This window comes from Argopecten irradians, chromosome 3, assembly GCF_041381155.1.
Source record: "Argopecten irradians isolate NY chromosome 3, Ai_NY, whole genome shotgun sequence".
Lineage (NCBI taxonomy): Eukaryota > Metazoa > Mollusca > Bivalvia > Pectinida > Pectinidae > Argopecten > Argopecten irradians.
The window spans coordinates 30,719,031-30,738,354 of NC_091136.1; the positions used below are offsets into that span (position 1 = coordinate 30,719,031).

General features: G+C 36.4%; 1 protein-coding gene across 4 annotated transcripts in view; it reads left to right on the top strand.

Annotated features, from left to right (window-relative positions):
* Window positions 1-19,324, top strand: part of LOC138318175 (uncharacterized) — a 74,865-nt gene that overhangs the window by 3,596 nt on the left and 51,945 nt on the right. The window contains exons 5-15 of one of the 4 annotated variants that reach the window (XM_069260335.1): window positions 250-356; window positions 803-899; window positions 7,316-7,382; window positions 7,765-7,899; window positions 8,291-8,335; window positions 9,888-9,992; window positions 12,102-12,227; window positions 14,103-14,279; window positions 17,455-17,611; window positions 18,159-18,267; window positions 18,636-18,794. In XM_069260335.1, coding sequence (XP_069116436.1) covers window positions 250-356; window positions 803-899; window positions 7,316-7,382; window positions 7,765-7,899; window positions 8,291-8,335; window positions 9,888-9,992; window positions 12,102-12,227; window positions 14,103-14,279; window positions 17,455-17,611; window positions 18,159-18,267; window positions 18,636-18,794 — 1,284 coding nt within the window. Of the gene's footprint in view, window positions 1-249; window positions 357-802; window positions 900-7,315; window positions 7,383-7,764; window positions 7,900-8,290; window positions 8,336-8,557; window positions 8,600-9,887; window positions 9,993-12,101; window positions 12,228-14,102; window positions 14,280-17,454; window positions 17,612-18,158; window positions 18,268-18,635; window positions 18,795-19,324 lie in introns of all 4 variants that reach the window. The other 3 variants (XM_069260337.1, XM_069260336.1, XM_069260338.1) reach the window with 3 other exon arrangements.

The window sequence follows — 19,324 nt, forward strand, 5'->3', positions numbered from 1 at the left end:
TTGCAAAATGTTTCTTATAGTAGTAGACATGTACCCTCGAATATGAGGTGTGTTTTTAATCCCAAAATATAAATGATTATAAATGAATTTTATTTTATTTATAGCTTATTCAACAACTTCATGTGAATGAAAATGAGATATCAATGTGAATGAAAAAGAGATATCAAATGCATTTCAATGTATGCTACATCAACCTTGTAAACAGTGTTGAATTTGAGAAAATAGTAACTCTTTTAATCTTTGTTCTAGTGGCTTGGAGAATGGGAAGATTATGAGAAAATTAACCTTCTAAACGTGATTCTCAAGATATCCAGCCCAGATGCCCTCAATTTCCTGATGAGTTACATCAAACAGAAGTAAGACATGACTATCTGAGATTTTCAAATACAATGTAAAAATGATTTACCACTCTCATATTAGGAGAAATCTTGTATAAGTCCACCTTGATATTGTGAATACACTTGTAGAGTAACATATGCATCAAAACTGACAGATCCCATCAAAACTGACAGATCCAGGACCACGCTATGTATCGATGTTGGCCAAAAACCACACTATCTTGGAAGGAATTGTTGTATAGGAGTATTATATGGAATGCTATATTGTGATCAACCAACCGTAAAACAATAGGTTCAGTTACAGCACATTTTCTTACCTGACGCTTGTGTAAGATTTCATGTGTATAATACTCTTGATCAAATTCTGTGAATTCCTCATACTCACTGTATTTCCAGTTGATTATGTTGTTCATGGTTTGTGTTACTTAGTTTTTAATTCCCACACGTGTGTGTTATGATTGTAGGTTACGAGATGCCCGTGACATTAACCGTCTATCTGACAAGTTACTCCTCTTCATCTTCTCTCATCTCAAGCCGAGAGACATCTGTCTGGCTGCTCAAGTAAGTGCTGGAAATAATGTTGATTACCCTTACCAAAATTATAATAAGGGAAAAAAAAAATACAATAAAAATTAAGTAGAAAAGAAAATAACCCAAAAGTCGGTTGAAGGAATTTAAGACAATAAGTTTCAAAGCATTTGGCAAAGAAACAGGTCTACCAGCATTAGTTTGTACTTTACTCTCCATTTTACATCACTTAGTGTATTCTTATCCTGTGTTAATGTTGTAGGCATGCAGAAGGTGGAGATGTATTCTATCTTGTGTTAATGTTGTAGGCATGCAGAAGGTGGAGATGTATTCTTATCTTGTGTTAATGTTGTAGGCATGCAGAAGGTGGAGATGTATTCTTATCTTGTGTTAATGTTGTAGGCATGCAGATGGTGGAGATCTTGTGTTAATGTTGTAGGCATGCAGAAGGTGGAGGTACTTGTATTCTTATCTTGTGTTAATGTTGTAGGCATGCAGAAGGTGGAGATGTATTCTTATCTTGTGTTAATGTTGTAGGCATGCAGAAGGTGGAGATGTATTCTTATCTTGTGTTAATGTTGTAGGCATGCAGATGGTGGAGATCTTTTGTTAATGTTGTAGGCATGCAGAAGGTGGAGATGTATTCTTATCTTGTGTTAATGTTGTAGGCATGCAGAAGGTGGAGGTACTTGTATTCTTATCTTGTGGTAATGTTGTAGGCATGCAGAAGGTGGAGATGTATTCTTATCTTGTGTTAATGTTGTAGGCATGCAGAAGGTGGAGATGTATTCTTATCTTGTGTTAATGTTGTAGGCATGCAGAAGGTGGAGATGTATTCTTATCTTGTGTTAATGTTGTAGGCATGCAGAAGGTGGAGATGTATTCTTATCTTGTGTTAATGTTGTAGGCATGCAGATGGTGGAGATCTTGTGTTAATGTTGTAGGCATGCAGAAGGTGGAGGTACTTGTATTCTTATCTTGTGTTAATGTTGTAGGCATGCAGAAGGTTGAGATACTTGTATTCTTATCTTGTGTTAATGTTGTAGGCATGCAGAAGATGGAGATGTTTTCTTATCCTGTGTTAATGTTGTAGGCATGCAGAAGGTTGAGATACTTGTATTCTTATCTTGTGTTAATGTTGTAGGCATGAAGAAGGTGGAGATCTTGTGTTAATGTTGTAGGCATGCAGAAGGTGGAGGTACTTGTATTCTTATCTTGTGTTAATGTTGTAGGCATGCAGAAGGTGGAGATGTATTCTTATCTTGTGTTAATGTTGTAGGCATGCAGAAGGTGGAGATGTATTCTTATCTTGTGTTAATGTTGTAGGCATGCAGATGGTGGAGATCTTGTGTTAATGTTGTAGGCATGCAGAAGGTGGAGGTACTTGTATTCTTATCTTGTGTTAATGTTGTAGGCATGCAGATGGTGGAGATCTTTTGTTAATGTTGTAGGCATGCAGAAGGTGGAGATGTATTCTTATCTTGTGTTAATGTTGTAGGCATGCAGAAGGTGGAGATGTATTCTTATCTTGTGTTAATGTTGTAGGCATGCAGAAGGTGGAGATGTATTCTTATCTTGTGTTAATGTTGTAGGCATGCAGAAGGTGGAGATGTATTCTTATCTTGTGTTAATGTTGTAGGCATGCAGAAGGTGGAGATGTATTCTTATCTTGTGTTAATGTTGTAGGCATGCAGAAGGTGGAGATGTATTCTTATCTTGTGTTAATGTTGTAGGCATGCAGATGGTGGAGATCTTGTGTTAATGTTGTAGGCATGCAGAAGGTGGAGGTACTTGTATTCTTATCTTGTGTTAATGTTGTAGGCATGCAGAAGGTGGAGATGTATTCTTATCTTGTGTTAATGTTGTAGGCAGGCAGGCAGAAGATGGAGATGTTTTCTTATCCTGTGTTAATGTTGTAGGCATGCAGAAGGTTGAGATACTTGTATTCTTATCTTGTGTTAATGTTGTAGGCATGAAGAAGGTGGAGATGTATTCTTATCTTGTGTTAATGTTATAGGCATGCAGAAGGTGGAAATGTATTCTTATCTTGTGATAATGTTGTAGGCATGCAGAAGGTGGAGATGTATTCTTATCTTGTGTTAATGTTGTAGGCATGCAGAAGGTGGAGATGCATTCTTATCTTGTGTTAATGTTGTAGGCATGCAGATGGTGGAGATCTTGTGTTAATGTTGTAGGCATGCAGAAGGTGGAGGTACTTGTATTCTTATCTTGTGTTAATGTTGTAGGCATGCAGAAGGTGGAGATGTATTCTTATCTTGTGTTAATGTTGTAGGCATGCAGAAGGTGGAGATGTATTCTTATCTTGTGTTAATGTTGTAGGCATGCAGAAGGTGGAGGTACTTGTATTCTTATCTTGTGTTAATGTTGTAGGCATGCAGAAGGTGGAGATGTATTCTTATCTTGTGTTAATGTTGTAGGCATGCAGAATGTGGAGATGTATTCTTATTCTGTGTTAATGTTGTAGGCATGCAGAAGATGGAGATACTTGTATTCTTATCTTGTGGTAATGTTGTAGGCATGCAGAAGGTGGAGATGTATTCTTATCTTGTGTTAATGTTGTAGGCAGGCAGAAGATGGAGATACTTCTATTCTTATCTTGTGGTAATGTTGTAGGCATGCAGAAGGTGGAGGTACTTGTATTCTTATCTTGTGTTATTGTTGTAGGTATGCAGAAGGTGGAGATGTATTCTTATCTTGTGTTAATGTTGTAGGCATGCAGAAGGTGGAGATGTATTCTTATCTTGTGTTAATGTTGTAGGCATGCAGAAGGTGGAGATGTATTCTTATCTTGTGTTAATGTTGTAGGCATGCAGAAGGTGGAGATACTTGTATTCTTATCTTGTGTTAATGTTGTAGGCATGCAGAATGTGGAGATGTATTCTTATCTTGTGTTAATGTTGTAGGCATGCAAAAGGTGGAGATGTATTCTTATCTTGTGTTAATGTTGTAGGTATGCAGAAGATGGAGATACTTGTATTCATATCTTGTGGTAATGTTGTAGGCATACAGAAGGTGGAGATGTATTCTTATCTTGTGTTAATGTTGTAGGCATGCAGAAGGTGGAGATGTATTATTATCTTGTGTTAATGTTGTAGGCATGCAGAAGGTGGAGATGTATTCTTATCTTGTGTTAATGTTGTAGGCATGCAGAAGGTGGAGATGTATTCTTATCTTGTGTTTATGTTGTAGGCATGCAGAAGGTGGAGATGTATTCTTATCTTGTGTTAATGTTGTAGGCATGCAGAAGGTGGAGATGTATTCTTATCTTGTGTTAATGTTGTATGCATGCAGAAGGTGGAGATGTATTCTTATCTTGTGTTAATGTTGTAGGCATGCAGAAGGTGGGGATGTATTCTTATCTTGTGTTAATGTTGTAGGCATGCAGAAGGTGGAGATGTATTCTTATCCTGTGTTAATGTTGTAGGCATGCAGAAGGTGGAGATGTATTCTTATCTTGTGTTAATGTTGTAGGCATGCAGAAGGTGGAGATGTATTCTTATCTTGTGTTAATGTTGTAGACATGCAGAAGATGGAGATACTTGTATTCTTATCTTGTGGTAATGTTGTAGGCATGCAGATGGTGGAGATCTTGTGTTAATGTTGTAGGCATGCAGAAGGTGGAGGTACTTGTATTCTTATCTTGTGTTAATGTTGTAGGCATGCAGAAGGTGGAGATGTATTCTTATCTTGTGTTAATGTTGTAGGCATGCAGAAGGTGGAGATGTATTCTTATCTTGTGTTAATGTTGTAGGCATGCAGAAGGTGGAGATACTTGTATTCTTGACTTGTGTTAATGTTGTAGGCATGCAGAAGGTGGAGGTACTTGTATTCTTATCTTGTGTTAATGTTGTAGGCATGCAGAAGGTGGAGATGTATTCTTTTCTTGTGTTAATGTTGTAGGCATGCAGAAGGTGGAGATGTATTCTTATCTTGTGTTAATGTTGTAGGCATGCAGAAGGTGGAGGTACTTGCATTCGTATCATGTGTTAATGTTGTAGGCATGCAGAAGGTGGAGATGTATTCTTATCTTGTGTTAATGTTGTAGGCATGCAGAAGGTGGAGATGTATTCTTATCTTGTGTTATTGTTGTAGGCATGCAGAAGGTGGAGATGTATTCTTATCTTGTGTTAATGTTGTAGGCATGCAGAAGGTGGGGATACTTGTATTCTTATCTTGTGTTAATGTTGTAGGCATGCAGAAGATGGAGATGTATTCTTATCCTGTGTTAATGTTGTAGGCATGCAGAAGGTTGAGATACTTGTATTCTTATCTTGTGTTAATGTTGTAGGCATGCAGAAGGTGGAGATGTATTCTTATCTTGTGTTAATGTTGTAGGCATGCAGAAGATGGAGATGTATTCTTATCCTGTGTTAATGTTGTAGGCATGCAGAAGATGGAGATGTATTCTTATCTTGTGTTAATGTTGTAGGCATGCAGAAGGTGGAGATACTTGTATTCTTATCTTGTGTTAATGTTGTAGGCATGCAGATGGTGGAGATCTTGTGTTAATGTTGTAGGCATGCAGAAGGTGGAGGTACTTGTATTCTTATCTTGTGTTAATGTTGTAGGCATGCAGAAGGTTGAGATACTTGTATTCTTATCTTGTGTTAATGTTGTAGGCATGCAGAAGATGGAGATGTATTCTTATCCTGTGTTAATGTTTAGGCATGCAGAAGGTTGAGATACTTGTATTCTTATCTTGTGTTAATGTTGTAGGCATGCAGAAGGTGGAGATGTATTCTTATCTTGTGTTAATGTTGTAGGCATGCAGAAGGTGGAGATGTATTCTTATCTTGTGTTAATGTTGTAGGCAGGCAGAAGATGGAGATACTTGTATTCTTATCTTGTGGTAATGTTGTAGGCATGCAGAAGGTGGAGATGTATTCTTATCTTGTGTTAATGTTGTAGGCAGGCAGAAGATGGAGATAATTGTATTCTTATCTTGTGGTAATGTTGTAGGCATGCAGAAGGTGGAGGTACTTGTATTCTTATCTTGTGTTATTGTTGTAGGTATGCAGAAGGTGGAGGTACTTGCATTCTTATCTTGTGTTAATGTTGTAGGCATGCAGAATGTGGAGATGTATTCTTATCTTGTGTTAATGTTGTAGGCATGCAGAAGGTGGAGATGTATTCTTATCTTGTGTTAATGTTGTAGGCATGCAGAAGGTGGAGATGTATTCTTATCTTGTGTTAATGTTGTAGGCATGCAGAAGGTGGAGATGTATTCTTATCTTGTGTTAATGTTGTAGGCATGCAGAAGGTGGAGATGTATTCTTATCTTGTGATAATGTTGTAGGCATGCAGAAGATGGAGATACTTGTATTCTTATCTTGTGGTAATGTTGTAGGCATACAGAAGGTGGAGATGTATTCTTATCTTGTGTTAATGTTGTAGGCATGCAGAAGGTGGAGATGTATTCTTATCTTGTGTTAAGGTTGTAGGCATGCAGAAGGTGGAGATGTATTCTTATCTTGTGTTAATGTTGTAGGCATGCAGAAGGTGGAGATGTATTCTTATCTTGTGTTAATGTTGTAGGCATGCAGAAGGTGGAGATGTATTCTTATCTTGTGTTAATGTTGTAGGCATGCAGAAGGTGGAGATGTATTCTTATCTTGTGTTAATGTTGTAGGCATGCAGAAGGTGGAGATGTATTCTTATCTTGTGTTAATGTTGTAGGCATGCAGAAGATGGAGATACTTGTATTCTTATCTTGTGGTAATGTTGTAGGCATACAGAAGGTGGAGATGTATTCTTATCTTGTGTTAATGTTGTAGGCATGCAGAAGGTGGAGATGTATTCTTATCTTGTGATAATGTTGTAGGCATGCAGAAGATGGAGATACTTGTATTCTTATCTTGTGTTAATGTTGTAGGCATGCAGATGGTGGAGATCTTGTGTTAATGTTGTAGGCATGCAGAAGGTGGAGATGTATTCTTATCTTGTGTTAATGTTGTAGGCATGCAGAAGGTGGAGATGTATTCTTATCTTGTGTTAATGTTGTAGGCATGCAGAAGATGGAGATACTTGTATTCTTATCTTGTGTTAATGTTGTAGGCATGCAGATGGTGGAGATCTTGTGTTAATGTTGTAGGCATGCAGAAGGTGGAGGTACTTGTATTCTTATCTTGTGTTAATGTTGTAGGCATGCAGAAGGTGGAGATGTATTCTTATCTTGTGTTAATGTTGTAGGCATGCAGAAGGTGGAGATGTATTCTTATCTTGTGTTAATGTTGTAGGCATGCAGAAGGTGGAGATGTATTCTTATCTTGTGTTAATGTTGTAGGCATGCAGAAGGTGGAGATGTATTCTTATCTTGTGTTAATGTTGTAGGCATGCAGAAAGTGGAGATGTATTCTTATCTTGTGTTAATGTTGTAGGCATGCAGAAGGTTGAGATACTTGTATTCTTATCTTGTGTTAATGTTGTAGGCATGCAGAAGGTGGAGATACTTGTGTGCTACAGATTCTTTATGGATGGTTAAGTGTCACGAGCTCGGTAAGTAATCTTAAGTGTATAGGGTTGATACATTGTATTAGGTACAGCAGGCCTATATCATATGTTTATCTTAAGGTTTTTTAGTGGTGGTTTACATTTTCCATGCTTATCTCCATGATATCTTAATTTTTTTGTCACAAATTGAAGAATGGAATCTGATAACAGATTCATAATCATGTTTAAAATATTATCCAATACACATGTACTATAGTAAAATAAATGATATTGTTTCATTTTTTTTATTCGATCAGTAAATATAAAAGAATGAGCTCTAATTCTAAACGGATTTCTAAAATGCGATATTTATTGATGACTTATTTTAATGTAAGGGAACATCCAGTTTCAATGAAGACCTAGCTAATACATGTATGCTGGTGTTTAGGTGTGGAGGAAGGCATTGAGAATATGGAGGATATTGTTGTGAAGGCCAACATCAACAAGATGGGGATTGATTGGCGTCTCGCTTACATAGAACTACGTCGTATCACCAGTGTTACTCGTCAGGCCAAGGAAAGAGGTAGGGTGAAACGAAATGCATAGCATATACATGTACCCCTGAGTACATATACATACATGTACCCCTGAGTACATGTATATGAATTAATACAATTTGTGGGGTGGAGTTTACTCAAGTAGGTTTTAGTTACTTTTATGGTAGACTTTTAAAACCATTCTCAAATCTCTTAGCAAAATAAATATTGTAGAAATTGTGTTTCCTTGAAATCTTATCATTAATTTTATGATTTAATTATTTGCATGCAACAGAGATGAATTCTTAAGAAGGATGCAAAGATCTTTTTTCTAAATCATTAACTCAAAATTTTTGAAAATCTGTTTCACTGCACTTACAATATCAAATGAAATACTGAAAAAGGTTTGTAATGTGGATGTATTTTGTGGTATTGTAGCTGACGCTGAATATGAAGCGGAGAGACAGCGTAGGAGAGAAGAAGGTAATACATTGTATATCTATATCAGTGATATCTGATCTACATAGCACTGTATAATGAAGTATCTTGTTGTATTTGTCTTAATTAACTGTTAGAAACACAAAATCTGAAGATAAATTTAAGGCAGTAGTTTCATGATTTTAGTTTTAAAGAAAGTGTTTTTGTTTAATTTTCTGAGATAACTGACACAATTTGTTAACGTCACTGTACGTATGTCCATGTTAGAGAGAAAACGACACATTTTGCATCGACAACCTACCTTAATCAGTGAGTAGCAAAGTGATTGATACTGATGTTCGTGAGATTGGTGTTGAGTCTGAATTGATTTTATTTAATGAAATTAACTGTTTGAGTGGGATTTTATAAATCATCGTAAACTAAGTTTGTTGTCTGAAAATTTTGTTTAAATTAAATACCAAGTTTTCTAATTATTCCACAATCTATTTTTATGACTTTGCATTTTAGAAAGATATCTTCCCTTGTTGGAAGGTGTTGATTGTGATGTCAATTTTTCGCGAGCATAACATGTCACTTTTCAGAGAAAATGATATGATAGTGTTTCACTCACAAAATAATGAATTCACAATGGATACCTACTTAAAAGGGAGATAATTCTGTATTATGCAAAGACTTGATATTCATGAGAGATGTGAAAACTATGTTTTATTGGCCAGATAAACAGCAGAGACCTGTCCCTAGTGTATAGGTAATACAATGTATAAACTTATAGTGTGACCTCTCGGGTAATTATATACTTACTTCTTATATTTCTGCCTATATATAGACAGATCAGAATCATGTGACATTTCTGACTTTGTGACTTTGTATGGACAGACTGAACATTCTAAGTGGACATTGCATAATGTGGATATATACATTTAATGTATATTGTCTATTGCCTTTTCTTGTGACCTTTCTGAATATATGACTATTTGTATGGACACACCAGACTCATGACTTGTGATATTTATGAATGTTTGACTGCTTGCATCGATGCAGCAACATATATAACATGCATGTATGAACAACATATGTGAACAGACAGACCTCATGTGACTATTTAACTGAGTCACATGGTTATCTGATTGTCTATATTACTCTGCTTGCCTTTGTATGGATACTTTTGGATCTTTTTAAACTTTCATAGGATGGGAATAGGAGATTCTTTTTGTCTTTAAGCTTAAAATGGAAACGTCTGCATATACATAAGAATAAAAAATGTCAATGGAGGTGAAGGAGATTTTGTGTGTGTTAGATGTGATTTATTTGAAACTTTGAAATTTTTGACTAATACAATGTTGCAGTTTTGTAGTTGTGTTTTTGGAGATAATATTGGTACGTCTTTTTTAATAACAAAGTGAAAAAGACTCTTCATTCCAGGTACCCCGTACATCAGTTTATGTGATGCGAATTGAAAATGCAACTGAAGTCACATTGCACATTAGATTAAGTTCATGTGCACTAGATTAAGTGCACTTGAACTAAATTTAGAATGTGTAGATTTAAATTAGATTTAAATGTGTAGACCAGAATCATTTTGGATGACACTTTTCAGCTGAGACACCTACAGACAGTAGAGTAGAAATGTCACCTCTAATGGACCAATCACAGAGTGTGGCGGTACTACAGGTCTACAACACAATGTTTCATGTACATACAGGTACACACTCTATTGTGAACAAACCACAGTCATGGATACTTAGCAGCACTGTTTCAGTTTTTATAGTATCTGCCGCACACAGCGAAAAAACTACCGGTAGCTCCCGGCTAACTGTTTTTCACTTTTTTTATTTTACATTCCACAATCCTCAATATTGATTTCTTTTTAAATCAAAAGTATTTAGCCAAATATGTCTTAGCAACTACCTCTGTATAAAGACCATCTGCTTAATTAGACCACTTCTCAGGCTCCCAAATGGTCATTTTCAACATAATTTGTCCTGTGTATTAAGACCACATATACAGGCCATAGAGACAAATTTTTCTCGCACCTTTGACAGGGAAATCTCACATGATACCCAGTGCTAGCTTTTTCTATCTCATCCGATCTGTCTGGTACCTATACTTGATTTTTGTGGAATTTTAAGCCATTTATGTAACAGTCCGCGCATGTGACGTCATACTCACAAATCAGTGACTTCATACGCTTCAGAAAATCAATATTATTAGAAATATGTGCATTCAGTCATTTACCATGCATTGTTTGTTTGTTGTTTTTAATTATTAAAACAGTATGTACCGATTGATCGGTTTTTTTTTGGATAAAAACAAACTATAGTTTTAGGTGTAATGACTACGAAGCACAGATGAAATGGTTAATTGGCTTTGAACCAGGAAGTCCAAGATGGTTTAATTTTACACTCTGAACGCGTATATAGATGGGTTTTTTTAAGCCTCAAAATTACCTGTAAGTAATCAAGATCGGATTATCTCGGGCTAAGATGTTGTAACATCCCAACTAAGGCGAGGAATTATGTTACAAAATTTTAGCCCTCGTCTGAGATAACCCAATCTTGATCACTTACAGGTAACAGATTTTATTAGTCTGGTTCATTTGGGTGGTCATTATAGATAGGTTTGACTGTATTTGCTACATCAGAGGGATAATACCAGTGAGCCCTATTGGTTCTGAGTGGATCCATCTGTAGATTAACATTTTGATTGTCCATCCTACCATCTTTTTTTCCTTCTCTTATCTGAGATGATCAAGATGAACAGTCACGTACCAACCTGAGGCATTTTGACCTACATTTAGTGTCTAGAAATACTTTGTTCCTGTATATCAAAGACAAATTAAGCTTATCTTTATATTTGAATTTAGTTTCACTTAGACTACATTTTGGTTAGCATAACTATGTGGTTGATGTTTCTGACATTCTTCTACAAACTTTCCTCCCCTGGGTCAAAGTAGCCAAATGGTAATTAATTTTGACGTTGTCTTCCAACTCTAGGTTCTAATGGCCATTTTTAAATCTGACATTCTGAGAAGATTATCAAAATTTCAGCAGAAATATGACTTCCATACTAATGCTTTAACCTTTCTGGTAGTTTCACAACAGGAGCTTTTATCTACACACTGCCAAAATATGAATACATAAATCACCACATATATCTTACGTATACGCTTTGGTATAGGTAGTTTTATTTAGAAGTGGATCTATGATAATGTATATCAAAGTTTTTTTTAATTTTTACTGAATTTGGTTTTTGATATGATATAGAATAGTTATACAAAAAAAACAAATACTTTACCATACAATTGATTTTACCCTGTAGTAAAAACAGTGAAGTACATAATGTACATTATGCGCTGAAAACCAACTTACTTTCACATATAAAAAAATTTGGGATTTCAAAACAAGCTCGCAAAAAAATACTAAATTAACTTTCAGTGATTTAAAAATCAAATGAAATTACCTATTACTATAAGTAAAAATTATATATTGATGGAGATCAACTTTTACAAATTTGCTTTAATTATATAATTTGTGAAAAGAAGATTGCATGTGGAAGAAAGTTGGTATAGAGTAATTGATATAATTACGATAGAGAGATTGTAAACCAACTATTATGTGCTGATAAAATAGTATAAATCATGTGTTATCATTGCATTAGGTTTGTCTTTATCGTGACATTATTATTCCACTGAAGAAGACGATGGATTATGTCCTAGACATTTTTACTGTGATTAAAGGTATAACGTTTGGTATTGTTATGTCATGTGATTGCCACTGTTCATGGTAAAACTGTGTTGATCCCATGTTTGTAGCGGCGACACCAAGTGATTTAGGGAGTATACCTCCATCCCCATTACCATCCTCATCACCACCAACACCACCGCCCCCTAGTGAGGGGGCCCCACCCCCCAGCGAGGGGGCCGCAGGACAAGGGATAGGTATATAGTGTGCATGGCTTACTATGTACCTCTGCATGCTTCAGTATATATTATACCCTACGCTGACCTGCATGTTCTCTGCTTTATTCTTTTATTTGAACAGGTACAATATATGATAGAAGGCATAATTAATTAAAACACAAATTACGCTCAGAATTCCTATTTCAAAACAAAATAATTAAGATTGAAAGAAATGTTGCAGTTTCAGGAAGGAAATAAAATTAGTTGTGTCAAGTCAGTATACATCTGTTGATAGATAATAGATATATGTTGTTATCTTTTTCTAAACTAAATAATGATGATGATCTTTCTCAATACCGTGGAGTTGTGTCTCTGATCGACTTTGTACATTTGCAGAATCAATGAGTTATTTGATCTCATATTGATATTGATTACTTGATTTGAACGTCTTTTAAAAAGCAGTTAAATTTACATTAGACCTCACCGATAGGGCTATCATACATGTAGTTAAAGTGGACCAAATACCTTTGATATAGGTTAGATAGGTAGAGGTTTGTGTACTGTAATATAGGTTAGATAGGTAGAGGTTTGTGTATATATCGCTGATCAATGATCCATCAGCTGTCTCTATATCACCAGGTGTATTTAGTGTACTTAATGGAGGTAGATTGATAGGATAGTCATGACTAGCAAATTAAACATTGAAAATGAGTATTGTGGTTATAATGCTTAAAATCATATTTTTCCCTATTTATTAAGCATTAAGGATTAATATTTTATATAAACATTAACAAACATAAAAACAGAATGGTATTAAACAATAAAACCTAGTGCTTTATTTGACACAATGACTGTGGCATTTAATGCATTTTCTTAATGAAATTTTAAGAAAATATTTCAAAATTTAATAAAACATCTGCTATAATCTACATTTTCTGTTCTGCATATATATCTATTGTAGTTACCAGGAACTTTTCCAATCTAGTGACCAATAAATCTTGAAAAAATTTCGAATGATACAGAATTGACGCAATTTCACACAGAATCCTGATTTTCACCAGTTTAGCTTCCATATAACATTGATACATTATCATACGCCTTCTTTTTTCAGCATTAGAAGGCTAGATATCAGTGTGTTAACTTAATCATGAAATGCATGCTGTAATGAAATATGCCAGATTCCAATATGATATAGGTTAATGTTTTATTTTTCCATGATTATGAACTTTAACCTTTGAATCCTATTCTATATTTTATGTTGACTTTTGACCTCTGACCTTTACAACTTTTTACTAGAATGATTAAATTTAATTGCATGCAGGCAGTCATCTGTCATTCCTTATGTATTTTCCTATGCATGAATCCATGACCTACGACCTTGATCCATGACCTTATGCCACCAATAACACTGCCTTACAGTTTTCAAAATCCTTTTCAAATCTTGTTGAATTGACATACCCATTTCCCCCCCATATTTTTACCATTTTCTTCACTGTCACTTTCTTTATTCTAATCACAACACTTTTCACTGAAATAACTTTCCATGGTACTTCTTCAAAGATGATAATTTTTTTTACATATTTTTCTGTTTTTTTTTTTTCAATTTACTAAAACTAATCAACTAAAGAATTTATATTGACTTTCAATCTTGCAATATATGACTTTCAACTGATATTTTGTATTAAATCATGATGCAAAAGTAGAAATTTAATAGTTTTCAATGTTTCTACATTTATTGTAAACTTTCCATTCATCATTCACTGCACATTGTGAATCACTTCCACAAAATGTGGATTATCACTCCTTGTAATGTTTGTCTTTAATTATTTTCCTGTGTTACACATTCACCGAATACCCCGTTACATATCATTGGTTAATATGTAGAAATGAAACGTTTGTGATTGTTATTTACAGAGGAGCTGGAGATACAGTGTGGTACCATGTCCAGTATCAAACTAGACGATCAGAACAAAATGGTACAGTGGAAAAAGATAGAACGGGAGACCAGCGACCTTTGTAGTAGTGTGATCTCCGAGGATCTGTCCCAGTACAGGGATTATGTGTTCCAGTCGACAGAGGACCAACCAGTCAGTAAGTAATGTTATATAGTATGTAGTAGTGTGATCTCCACGGATCTGTCCCAGTACAGGGATTATGTGTTCTAGTCGACGGAGGACCTACCCGTCAGTTAGTAATGTTGTATAATATGTAGTAGTGTGATCTCTGAGGATCTGTCCCAGTACAGGGATTATGTGTTCCAGTTGACAGAGGACCAACCTGTCAGTAAGTAATGTTATATAGTATGTAGTAGTGTGATCTCCGAGGATCTGTCCCAGTACAGGGATTATGTGTTCCAGTCGACAGAGGACCAACCCGTCAGTAAGTCATGTTATATAGTATGTAGTAGTGTGATCTCCGAGGATCTGTCCCAGTACAGGGATTATGTGTTCCAGTCGACAGAGGACCAACCCGTCAGTAAGTAATGTTATATAGTATGTAGTAGTGTGATCTCCGAGGATCTGTCCCAGTACAGGGATTATGTGTTCTAGTCGACAGAGGACCAACCAGTCAGTTAGTAATGTTATATAGTATGTAGTAGTGTGATCTCCGAGGATCTGTCCCAGTACAGGAATTATGTGTTCCAGTCGACAGAGGACCAACCCGTCAGTAAGTAATGTTATATAGTATGTAGTAGTGTGATCTCGAGGATCTGACCCAGTACAGGATGTGTTCCTGACCCAGTCAGTAAGTAATGAGTATTTAGTAGTGTGATCTGATCTGTCCCAGTACAGGATTATGTTTCAGATGGAGGACCTACCCGTCAGTAAGTAATGTTATATAGTATGTAGTAGTGTGATCTCCGAGGATCTGTCCCAGTACAGGGATTATGTGTTCCAGTCGACAGAGGACCAACCCGTCAGTAAGTAATGTTATATAGTATGTAGTAGTGTGATCTCCGAGGATCTGTCCCAGTACAGGGATTATGTGTTCCAGTCGACAGAGGACCAACCAGTCAGTAAGTAATGTTATATAGTATGTAGTAGTGTGATCTCCGAGGATCTGTCCCAGTACAGGGATTATGTGTTCCAGTCGACAGAGGACCAACCCGTCAGTAAGTAATGTTATATAGTATGTAGTAGTGTGATCTCCGAGGATCTGTCCCAGTACAGGGATTATGTGTTCCAGTCGACAGAGGACCAACCCGTCAGTAAGTAATGTTATATAGTATGTAGTAGTGTGATCACCGAGGATCTGTCCCAGTACAGGGATTATGTGTTCCAGTCGACAGAGGACCTACCCGTCAGTTAGTAATGTTATGTAGTATGTAGTAGTGTGATCTCCGAGGATCTGTCCCAGTACAGGGATTATGTGTTCCAGTTGACAGAGGACCAACCAGTCAGTAAGTAATGTTATATAGTATGTAGTAGTTGTGATCTCCGAGAATCTGTCCCAGTACAGGGATTATGTGTTCCAGTCGACAGAGGACCTACCCGTCAGTTAGTAATGTTATATAGTATGTAGTAGTGTGATCACCGAGGATCTGTCCCAGTACAGGAATTATGTGTTCCAGTCGACAGAGGACCTACCCGTCAGTTAGTAATGTTATATAGTATGTAGTAGTGTGATCTCTGAGGATCTGTCCCAGTACAGGAATTATGTGTTCCAGTCGACAGAGGACCTACCCGTCAGTTAGTAATGTTATATAGTATGTAGTAGTGTGATCACCGAGGATCTGTCCCAGTACAGGAATTATGTGTTCCAGTCGACAGAGGACCTACCCGTCAGTTAGTAATGTTATATAGTATGTAGTAGTGTGATCACCGAGGATCTGTCCCAGTACAGGAATTATGTGTTCCAGTCGACAGAGGACCTACCCGTCAGTTAGTAATGTTATATAGTATGTAGTAGTGTGATCTCCGAGGATCTGTCCCAGTACAGGGATTATGTGTTCCAGTCGACAGAGGACCAACCCGTCAGTAAGTCATGTTATATAGTATGTAGTAGTGTGATCTCCGAGGATCTGTCCCAGTACAGGGATTATGTGTTCCAGTCGACAGAGGACCAACCCGTCAGTAAGTAATGTTATATAGTATGTAGTAGTGTGATCTCCGAGGATCTGTCCCAGTACAGGGATTATGTGTTCCAGTCGACAGAGGACCAACCAGTCAGTAAGTAATGTTATATAGTATGTAGTAGTGTGATCTCCAAGGATCTGTCCCAGTACAGGGATTATGTGTTCCAGTCGACAGAGGACCAACCCGTCAGTAAGTAATGTTATATAGTATGTAGTAGTGTGATCTCCGAGGATCTGTCCCAGTACAGGAATTATGTGTTCCAGTCGACAGAGGACCAACCCGTCAGTAAGTCATGTTATATAGTATGTAGTAGTGTGATCTCCGAGGATCTGTCCCAGTACAGGGATTATGTGTTCCAGTCGACAGAGGACCAACCCGTCAGTAAGTAATGTTATATAGTATGTAGTAGTGTGATCTCCGAGGATCTGTCCCAGTACAGGGATTATGTGTTCCAGTCGACAGAGGACCTACCCGTCAGTTAGTAATGTTATATAGTATGTAGTAGTGTGATCACCGAGGATCTGTCCCAGTACAGGAATTATGTGTTCCAGTCGACAGAGGACCTACCCGTCAGTTAGTAATGTTATATAGTATGTAGTAGTGTGATCACCGAGGATCTGTCCCAGTACAGGGATTATATGTTCCAGTCGACGGAGGACCAACCCGTCAGTAAGTAATGTTATATAGTATGTAGTAGTGTGATCTCCGAGGATCTGTCCCAGTACAGGAATTATGTGTTCCAGTTGACAGAGGACCAACCCGTCAGTAAGTAATGTTATATAGTATGTAGTAGTGTGATCTCCGAGGATCTGTCCCAGTACAGGGATTATGTGTTTTAGTTGATGGAGGACCAACCCATCAGTAAATAAGTAATGTTATATAGTATGTAGTAGTGTGATATCCGAGGATCTGTCCCAGTACAGGGATTATGTGTTACAGTCGACAGAGGACCAACCCGTCAGTAAGTAATGTTATATAGTATGTAGTAGTGTGATCTCCGAGGATCTGTCCCAGTACAGGGATTATGTGTTCCAGTCGACAGAGGACCAACCCGTTAGTGAGTATTTAAGTCACCATGTAAATGTCGTTAGCCATGAAAACACAAAATTTAGTTGCTGCAGAAAGAAGTTGGATTACTGTATTCCTACAGATAATTCCTAGTTATATTTACTAACCCCTTATGTCCTCAGTCCGAAGAAACAAGCTTCCCTATGATTGGCGGCGGAGACAGCAGACCAGCAGTCAGATCGATGAGGAAGGAGACTCAATGGCCACCCCACTGAAGAAGGAGAGAGTACGCTCCGAGGACATGCAGTTCCAGATCACCCGAGCTGACACTGGGGTCAAGTGAGTTTTGTAATGAAATCTTCTTAAAGTGACTTAGTCATATAGTCATATTGATCATTACCTCAAAGTTATATATGAGTTTCCAAAAAACTTCTATAGAAATTAAGAATGGTGGTGAAATCGAGTAAATAACCAATACACATCGGTACTTATAATCTTATGTAATACACAATTACAATTACAATTTCAGCAGTGACATGGTGGCATTGTTCTCCTCATGTCCATAAACATGAATGGCCTTTCTTTTAGTTATAAACCATACTGTGTAGCCACCATAATTTATTATACTTTTAAATTAAAATGTAAATACTATACCTAACATGAATTAGTTTCTTGAAAAGTCTTTTATCATTTCTATATTGTCAGTTATTTTATTTTACGTAATAAGTCCTGCCTTTAAAAGAGCTGTAGCTGTATGAATAATTGATCTTAACTGACATCTGATATGTAAGGTTAAACAAAGATATTCATCCTTTGTCTGTACCATGATCTTCAACTTATTGTTTAAATGAATATTGTAATTAATGTGTTTTTTATTTATTTAAAGATTTCTGACAGCAAAAGTGAAAGAAAAATCTCCTGTAAAAAAGAAGTTTGAGATCAAAGAGAAAGCATATGACATCAGGACGGAGCTACGGCAGGCTAGTGACCTGTTGGTAAGGGAGACAACTCAGCATGTTACTGAGATATACTTGGAATATATTGATCAAATCTGATTTTGTAAGGAACTTTAGCCATTGCTGCTTCTAGCTTACAATCTGCTGGTATGCTCATACAGTAGGTAGAAAAACTGCTATCTAAATACCACAGATGGGAGTTTCTTTTCTTCTTCAGGTTAGCAAGGAAAAATTGGAGGTTATCGAAATACATCATATTTTGGCAATACCTAAATATGTAAATACAATATGTTTAATTGAAAATTTGATAATTGATACGGACATGTTGTTAGCTAATTATATCTTTTGTCATATTATATGCATGATTTGGAAATAGTCGGAATACTGATTTGATTTGATTTTTTAAGGGTAAAACATATCCCAGTATGCAGTTGGAGTGGCAGAAACCAAACCTTGACGATAAAGGTTCAATTAAGTCGATGAAATCCTCCATGACCAAATCTTCATGCATGACTGGCCGTTATATTGGTGTGGTCAAGAGTGTCCGCAGGGTCAGAAAACTACAGGTAATTAAAACAATAGCATGCTATTGTTATTGTTTCCACTTGTATATTGTGAGTCAAAATGGTTTATAATTTTGTGCATACAGTTGTGCACTCGTGTATCATGGATGGGTGCAGTGTATGATATTCTATTGAATCACTATGGTTAAGATCATTGTTTCTATTTCATATTGTTACACATACACTCAACTAATATCTGTTGAATGATTCTTCAAATGCTTTATATTTCCTCCATTTATTGTTCTATTTTTCATTGGCAATGATTGCTATTCTCACCTTTAATTTCAGAAGATGAATCAGTTCTTTCATCTGTATATTCAGCATACCAGGAATCACTGTCTTTTTTGTTGTATTTGTAAATAATTGACTAATTTTACTTGATAGGTTACTTCAGTTCTTCAGCTTGTAGATATGTCATCTCTGTTATGACTCTATATCCTATACCCATATCATTAATATCTGGTACCTTGCAATTACTTTCCAAGGAATATTTCCAAACATTTAAGATTTTGCTTCTCATATATTCTACAGTG